General features: G+C 31.4%; 1 protein-coding gene across 1 annotated transcript in view; it reads right to left on the bottom strand.

The window, feature by feature from the left end:
- Nucleotides 1-5443, bottom strand: part of LOC139523698 (uncharacterized) — a 20007-nt gene extending 14564 nt beyond the window's left edge. The window contains exons 1-2 of the mRNA XM_071317910.1: nucleotides 5326-5443; nucleotides 3118-3453 (exon numbers count right to left, since the gene is read on the bottom strand). Coding sequence (XP_071174011.1) covers nucleotides 3118-3453; nucleotides 5326-5398 — 409 coding nt within the window. The 5' untranslated portion in view covers nucleotides 5399-5443. The remainder of the gene's footprint in view (nucleotides 1-3117; nucleotides 3454-5325) is intronic.
- Nucleotides 5444-9750: the final 4307 nt, after the last annotated feature.

Genomic DNA, 9750 nt, shown 5'->3' with positions numbered 1-9750 from the left:
ACATGCACACGTATAAAAATTGCAGTTTTTATCCAACGCAATCATAGGTTTGAACGTAGTTTTAAATTTAGACTCGTTTATATATATATACTTACTTTTGATAAAAATCGTTGACGTTTACAAAGCATGTTTCACTTGTCATAGACTAATAAGGAGGTGTTGGTATAATTACCATTGAGACTACTATTCGCCAAAGTACATTTTCTAATTCTTTTTTTTATATTTGGTTCAAATTTATGTTTTTTTATATTTAAATATAAAAACACATTAAAGATACCAGGCTTTGAATTCTCACAAATATGAAGAGCACTTCAATCGCCTGAATGCAGCTACAACGAAATGTATCGAGGACGATATTATGGTAATGATATATACAAATGCTTTATTGACTTGCGCAAAGCTTTTGATTCTGTGTGGCGTAAAGCTTTGTTTTTTAAACTTTTGTCTTCAGGAGTTGGCAATTATAAGATAATTAATATTATTAAATGTATGTATTCCAAGACAATGTCAACACTGAAAATTAATAATTGTTTTACCGACTACTTCGATGTAACCCGAAGAGTTAAACAAGGGGATTCTTTAAGCCCTACCCTTTTTAACATTGATATAAAAATGATGTCAACCGTTAACTCTCAAAAATTCTGTTATTGGAAGTTTAATGTTTACAGATGATTTATTAATAATGTCGAATCCAAAGAAGGTCTTCAGGAAAGCTTAGATAAAAATTTCTTCTTACTGTGATAAATGACAACTCATTGTTAATTGTAAAAAGACTAAGATTATGGTTATTGGTCATCATCATAAAAAGTTGCAAAATATAAAATTTAATTACAAGCACACTGTTTTAAAATCAGTAAATGAATTTCGGTTCTTAGGCAACTTGCTCTCACAAAATGGAAACTTATTGTCATCTGCTGAAGCACTTTCAAAAATGGCCCTAAATGTTATGTACTCTAGTCCTATAACATTTGACCTCGGGGGCATTATTTACTATTTCTATTTACTGTTCTGATATTTTTTTTTACTATCAATGTGTCGCATTCAAAAAAATAAAAAATGAAAATATCAGTATAAAAACGTTAAAAATTGAATAAGAATGCGAAGTCATATGTTATAGGACTATTATGTACTCTATTAAAAGCTATACAAGTGGTCTGGACGAATTATCTGTTCATTTATTTGATTCTTTGGTTCGTCCTATTTTTACATATAATAATGAAATTTGGTATATGGATGTGTACAAATCATACTATAATCATAATAATGCAATTGTTAGAGCCAGAAAAAATAATTCTCCTGGAAAAAATCCCAATAAGTTTTGTAAATTTGCACTTGGAGTTAAGAAGTGTGCTAGTAATATTGCCTCAAGATCTCAATTGGGAAGATTCCCCCTTTTAGCTCACCTGGCCCGAAGGGCTAAGTGAGCTTTTCTCATCACTTTTCGTCCGTCGTCCATCGTCGTCGTCGTCGTCGTCGTCGTCTGTTAACTTTTACAAAAATCTTCTCCTCTAAAACTACAGGGCCACAATCATCATTGGGGTATCTAATTTAAACAATGTGTCCGGTGACCCGGCCAACTAACCAAGAAGGCCGCCATGGCTAAAAATATAACATAGGGGTAAAATGTATATTTTGGCTTATACCTCTGAAACCAAAGCATTTAAAACAAATCTTACAAGAAGTTAACTTGTTTACCAAGTAAATATCTATCTGCCCTGAAATTTTCAGATGAATTGGACAACTGGTTGTTGGGTTGCTGCCCCCAATTTGTATTTTTTAAGGAAATTTTGCCGTTTTTGGTTATTATCTTGAATACTATTATAGATAGAGATAAACTGTAAAGAGCAATAATGTTTAGCCAATTAGGTTCTACAAATAAGTCAACATGATCAAAATGGTCAGTTGACCCCTTAAGGAGTTAATGTCTTTTATAGTAAATTTTTAACAATTTTCATTAATTTGGTAAATTTTGGTAAGTTTTTACATAATGTTTTCCTCAAACTAAAGGGTCAAGTTCATTACAGATAGAGAAAAATAGTAAGTAGCAAGAATGATCATTAAAGTAGGATCTACAAACACATCACCATCACCAAAACACAATTTTGTCATGAATCCATTTGTTTCCTTTGTTCCATATGCACATAGACCAAGGTGAGCGACACAGGCTCTTTTAACAGAACCTCTAGTTTCTTTCATTGCCACACAGTCACTTTATATGAAGACCGACTTTTGAGTGAAAACTCATCTGATTTATTTAAAGAGTGTTACTCCCTTTCTAAATCACTTCATGATCAAGGTATATACTCATGGTACTCATATGTAAATCATATTAGGTCTGATAATAATATTAGCAAACCCAAAGATGTAACTAATAACAATAACGGAGACTAAGAATTTCAGTAAAACATACTATAAAAATGAATTTCAGCAAAGATATGAAGAAATATATGACAATAAAATATCATCTCTCGACCAAAATAGCAAACTTCCATTGTTTAAAAATATAAAAACATACCCTAATCTTGATACAAGAAAACTAATATACAAATTTAGAATAAGTTATCAATCCCTCGCTATTAAAACTGGAAGATATAAAAATATTCCACGCCCTCAAAGACTTTGTAATAAGTGCAAAGTTCTGGATGATGAATCCCATTTCTTTGTAATATGTAAAATAAATAATGTTAAAACATGTTTTTTTTAATGATTTAAAAACTCAATACAAATATTTTTCTTATGATAAAATGAAATAAATACTAAATCCAACCACTAGTCAGCATGTGAAATCTTTAGGCTCCTTTAGAAAACAGTCTATGGAACTGAGGACAGGGGGCACTTGAGTTCATTTGTTGTGTTAAATGTTATGGTTTATTTTTATTTTTTATGTAAATTTTAATGTCATCATTATATTGTTGTTATTACATGTAATTGTCATGCCTTTGACCCTCTTATGGGTGTAATTTGTGCTTTAATAAAGTTTATTAACATTACTCTAACTTATACGCTAACAGTTCAAAAACCGACATAACCCAATAAACCTAATAAACAAAACTAAATTTGATTCAAATCTTTTTTTCTTATTCTTAAAAATATTCAAAAAGTAGTATAAGTACTTACCCAAGACACCGATGGAAGTGGTTTTAATTAACATGTCTTCTGAAGACGACCGATAAATACAAAGCATTGGTCGTTTGTGGTCGGTAATATCAACATCGTATACATTCAGGCTGTACATGCACTCAGCTGAATTACATGAAAACTCAAATCTTCTGTCTGTTATATTAAAGGTTTCATTGCATATTCCACTGAATAGTTTTTGAACATGTCGGTACAATAACACCATGCTTCCGGTCTCATTGCATGGTATAACAGAACACGTAAATGTCATATTACTTCCGATCGTAACTATGGTGCCATTGTTTGGTGATAAATCTAGTTCAAGCTGTACCGCTCCTGAAACAACACTTTAATTTTAATAAATGTTTTTATCGCTATTTTGTGCATTTTTCCTTTGATCTTTTTTTGTGATAATTTTCATATCATGCTTCTCGCTTGAGATGGACAAATTATCGCTAGAAACTAAGGAGGCCACGTGGCGTTGCTAGCGAAACTGACATGAAATTGACAACGTCGTCACAGGTAAAATAGCGATAAACAGATTATCATTGGTCATCTCAACTCGATTGCTTTTCTCACTTTCGCTGTACCAGCTCAAGCGAGAAAATCAATCTCGTTGAGATGATCAACGATAATCTATAAATATTCTTTTTTATCCTGCAATTGGGTGTTCCACTATACAGATACAGCCCTACAGATATCGCTATGCTGTATCTGTATACTATACAGATATCGCTTAAAAGCTCCGCCCACTGCCGGACTGAGTATTGTATGAACCTGCGTGACCTCAGAATGTGTATTGCATTCGCATTCCAATGACGTATTAATTGCGAATTAACGATTACTTTTATACGTTTTGTTTATTTTAAAACATTTCTTTAGAGCAATAAGAATCACACCAATTTTCTGATAACACACACATATGAACATCAGTCTTTTCTACGATGACGATTTCAAAAACAAAATCAACCATGTCAATTTCAGCATGCATATTTAGTGAATGTCGAGTCTGAAACGTAGGACAACTCGTACACTCCTGTTTCAAATTGGACAATGTTAATATGTTATTTATTTTTACTGTTGAAATTAGTTGTTATGTTAAAATAGATAATTATGCACCTTGAGAGATGTATTATTGTTGACCATTCGAGATTCCATTTTTACGAACCCGTCTTCAGCTGAATGTGTGATTACTGTATCGTATTACTACACGGGCCTCAAGGAATTTCAAATCGAAAATAAATGCAAAACATGAGTTTTTGTGTCTTTCTAAACATAATTAATTTACAGAATTAATTGCAGGATAAAGACAATAACTGTTTAGTGTCTTTAAATATCAGCTGTATTTGTACTCGGCTCGAAACAGGTGTCATAGCTCGCTAAAAGCTCTCATACACCTTGTTTCCTAGCCTCGTACAAATACAGCTGATATTTAAAGACACTAAACAGTTATTGTCTATATACATGTATGGTGTCTTCACGTATAAATATTCAAAAAACATTCCGAAGTAATAACAAATAATTTTATAAGCGGAGAAAGAGAAGAGGGTATGGTGGGGTGGTGTTTCAAGACAAAACATGCATGCATGAATATATATGACAAATTAATGGAAATAATACCAGTTATGTGGAAACTTTTAAGTCTTGTATATCAAATTTTGACTTGTGCAAGAATTAAAAATTAGGCAAAAATTTCTATGTGAGTCACAAAAAGAATAAAAACACCTTTAATGACTTAAAACAAAAGATTAGAAACTTTTATCATAGGTACTGTGAAATATCAGCTTCGAGTCCCAATTTGAAGCTTTCAGTAAGGTAAAAAAAACAACTCAATAGTTTAAGGTCAGTGAGAGTAGTGTGAATCAAAAGTTTGCCTTTCCTATCTTGTTTTATGCAGTCCCTGATAAGATGACCTAATCCAAAAAAATATTCTAACATGTGTTGCGCCTAAACTTACGAATTAGTCCTTATACATCTAATACCTAGAGAGAAACAGACATAACTGCATGAATTCATATGATAATCTTTTAACTGATGAAATGTGCAAAAAAGGTACTCATGCAGTTTCGCCCTAAAATAGAGTTGGTATCAACAATATTATGTTTTTATACAAATTAATTACAATATAGATACACCTTCACAAATAGGATTCAGAAACAAGCAACAAGTATTTATATCTGTCTTCTTTTAGAGTCACTCCTAACTTACCTGTGAGGAATAAAGATGTCAGTATCAAATAACTCACACCAGTATCTCTGTTTGAATTACTATGCCTGATCATTTTAAGTTAGCAGTTTTAATCATGCATGTACTGTTCGCGTTGATATATATATATATATATACATACACATTTCTTTCCAGAAAATAATATTTACACGTAATTACAATTTTACTGATAGTGGAATCGGAATCTATATTCAAAGTTCATTGCACAAGGAAACTAGGTCAAACGGAACTGAAAAAGCACTAAAATGTATTCTGCATTTATTTCCGTAATTCAATTTGGTGTTTCCTTTAAATTTTTTTCATTTTTAATTAATTAAAACCATTTGTATAAAATAATTTGAGGGTACTCGTGTTCTCTTGTTTTTTAGACATTCTAAAAATATCATACTTTTTATGTAAATGAAATTGATTATTATATCACAAAAAAGGCTGAGTCTTTAGTACAGTTCATTGATAGATAGAACTTACCATCCTAGTTCTTTTATACTAAAAGTTGTTCTTTTAGAGCAGTCAAAAAGCTTTGAATGATTATAAATACAATCAAGAGGTACCGTATATAACCTTAAGCTATGTTATTATTTTGAAATTCGAAATGAAACGTATCCATTCCAGCAAAACGATTGGGCCCGATTAAACTCAATTCTACCCCTACAAAAACAAATTGATAACTCGTCGAAAAGTGTATATATTTTTTTAAGATTGCATGATAAAGACAGCAATATATATTAACCTGAAATCATATTTAACGATAAAACTACATATAAAAAAAAGAGAAAATGCCCTATAGGACTTTCCCAGTTTTTAAAAATTAGCCTCATATCGATTCTCGTGTATATATAAACTAAAAGTATACTTTTTTTGTTTGTTTATGAAAACCTTTTTATTACATTGGTTGAGATGAAGGCTTCAGAAATTTCAACCCTGCCATATGCCCCATGAACAAAATTGCGTCAGAGACAATCTTTTTGTTCTCTTCCTCCCCACCACCCAAACCCTCATAATTTGTTAAAGTGAGGTTTAATTTAGAAATGCATTGTCAACACAGGAAATTCGACAACTGTATACCTTGACTACCAAAAAGTCAGCCTTCGTGTTATAATAGTACAAGCTTAATATGTTAGAATTTCTACTTCCACACCCTTTCTTTGGGTCTCCGTTGGAATAAGCACTATCCAACTGTATCTGAATGGAGATAAAATGTCCCTTTTCCAACCGGACGTGGCTGCAAATTTTACATCCGGCGCTATCGAACGGATGCCTCGTTATACATTGGTCGGCAGAAGTCCAGGGTTGTCGTACGTTGTAAAGTTGTTATTATATACTCGTCCCTTGATCTCTGCTGAGTTGTCCAATTGGAAATCATACTCCATCTCCTTACTTTTAAATTATATTCCCCAATCTCAACCTTTAGGATTTAATTAGCTTGATGTATCATTGTTTCTTGTTAACAAGAAACAAGATTATATGATTATCAAAACTACAGCACGTGTTTATAAATTCTGCAATCTACCACTGAGATATCACTGATATTGTCTTTCCAATGTTTTCTCATAAAGTTTTTCCTTAAAGGCAACGGCCATTCAACTTTTGTTGGGGACATGTTTTTTTAAATGCTTCAAAATGTCTGAAAAACAATTGTTTCCGAAGGGAACAGTTTTTTTTATTCCATTTTTTATATTATTTGAAAAAAAGTAACTTGTGTTTTGTATAAAGTAGAAATTTAATTGTTTGTTCCGAGAAGAAGAAAAATGGTGTAAAAGTTACAATTGACAAAGAAGCAGTCATGTCAAAAGGAGTAGGTTCAGTAAGACCCCTTTTTGGCCCAAAAATATAGCAGTTTTACAAAATTGTGAAAATGTAATCTTTTAGCTATCCACTGGAAGGTAGAATGCTTCTGCTACATAAATATGGACTGTTTTTGACAAAACAATGCACATATATCGGACACTAGCATGCTAAATTACTGTAATCTTCACAAATTTAGCATTTTAGTTAAATTTTAGACGATTTCCGTCTTAAATGAAAGTGGCCGCATTCGTGTTCATTCATAATATTGAAATGTAAGTTGTATTTGATGATAATACATAACATATATAAAGGTTGAGGATGAACACGGATGCGGCCACTTTCATTTTTGACAAAAACCATCTGAAAAGTGACGTTTTTTGGCATATTTGATAGATTTTTCATATTTAAGCTTGAATCGGAGCGTTTTTAATGACTACATCAGTTAAAATCTTTCACATAAACTAATTGAATCGATTGAAATAGACACTTAAGTGTTTAAAAAGTGTCCAAAATCTTTCGTTAAATGAACCTGAAATTTGAGGCCAAAATCGGCCCTTACCGGACCTACTCCTTTGCCTTATAGATCGGGATTCTTTCGCCGATAACAGAATTTCCCCGGAAAATGAAATAAAACAATTCATATTGATTTATTTTTTAATGTTTTGAAGGACGTTTATGAATTTGTGCAATTTGTAAAATAACGATATTTAATTTTAAAACTTTTGAACTTACTATTGTTTTTCTCTTCGTGGCCAATCAACAATAATAGGTTTTTCTTTAAAAAGTTTAAAAACAATGATATAAATGCCATTGTTATTTGATGTAATGTAATTAAGTACTTTTACCACCGCAGACGACCAAATAATGATTTGCATATGCGCTAAACTAAATGACGGCCACCTAGAATTTTGCATAACTTAAATATCTATCTCATAAACCATAACTGACAAAAGCAAATACCACTGTCAAAACAAAGCCAACATTCCCTGATCAGCACTGATCTATTTATTGTATATAAACTGTATATAATTCACATGTCAGTGTCAATCTCGGATGGATAATTACTATGATATGTGATGTGTCGCGGAATAATTGTCTCTGTCAGAACAAGGAGTTTGGAGCAAACGATACTCGCACTGTAAATAGCTCCTGCTGTGTCTAATCGGTAAATTTATTAGATACTAAGATATTAATCTAGAAAATCTTATTGTTATACAACATTTTCTATGTTAGAAAAAGAGTTTTGTACTTTTCCACACATTAAAAAAATATCAGCACTATGAATAAAGGATCAATTGGCGATACAATTTATGATAAGATGATGATACATTAACAGCATAATGATTGCCTGTAAGTCATTGCTCTGACTAAGCTTTATAATGTACTAAGCTGTAATTTAAAAGTAAATATAATCATCATGTTTGGATTATTTTATTTCTGTATTTGAATATCCATTAAACAAGAAATACACTTAAAAAACTAGCCTAACTTTCCAGCAACTTATATGTCTATATAGTTTTATATGGATAGGTTTTTCATGCCACTTAAAACAATTAAGATGAGCTAACTGGAGTCAGAAATTAAAAGTCATCTTAATACCAAAAGTCGATAGAATGGCTTTGTAGAAACGCTGACATGAGGATTTCATGTATAAATATTGCCTTATAACTAACTATTAAAAAGTCCAACTAATGAGGAAATAATTTTCAAAATTTTAAAGCAAACCAGGGGCCGGTTTCACGAAGCTATCCTAAGACATGTCATAAGACATATCTTAGGACATGTCTTATGATCCTCTTATGACTATCCTAGGACATATCTCAGACCTCGTCCCGAAGCTGTCTTAGGATCATCTTAGCTAAGACATCCTAAACCTGTCGTTCTTTAAATTTTCAAATATAAATATGATCTACGGAAAAAAATCATGTAAATGTAGTATGTCTTACCATAAATTATTCTAAACGTATTGATTAATATAATGACATAATTTGCAAAATAAATATAAAAAAATCAAAGTAATTTATATATAAATTATCTTTAAACAATACATCAATATAAATATGAAATTTTCAATGCAAAATTAAGAAAAAAGAATATAAAATTATGACATTGTTTTGGTACAAGTGAGTTGAATTCAATTTCGACTTTATTGGTTATAAAAGGTAAAGAGATAAAATCGTGCCATTTTTATATCAATACATCGAATTTTCATTGTTGACAAATCCTGATAATCCGTCAATGTATATGTTTTAAGCAGGAACAGGAGAATAGATAATTAGATAATAATAAGATATTTTTTTTTCAAAATTAATATAAATAATGAGTGTAATTTATATAAATAAACGTATAAGTATCCTAAGACCATCATAAGACACCTCTTGCGTTGTCCTAACTTTATGACCAACTTTAAGAGATGTCCTAATTTAGGACCGCTTTGTGAAACCCTCTTAGGACTAAGATATGTCGTAAGACCATCATAAGACATGTCTTAGTCCTAAGACAGCTTCGTGAAACTGGGTCCTGCATTCACCACAAGTATTCACCAATCCCAAACAACAGCTTAAAGTTTGTCGTTATTTTGTACAAGCATAGAGTAAGCACATGCCATGTTAAAACAAT

The sequence above is a fragment of the Mytilus edulis genome, chromosome 5, assembly GCF_963676685.1.
Source record: "Mytilus edulis chromosome 5, xbMytEdul2.2, whole genome shotgun sequence".
Taxonomy (NCBI): Eukaryota; Metazoa; Mollusca; class Bivalvia; order Mytilida; family Mytilidae; genus Mytilus; species Mytilus edulis.
Note: the sequence above shows the minus strand (reverse complement) of the source record. Positions and strands in the feature narration are given on the sequence as shown.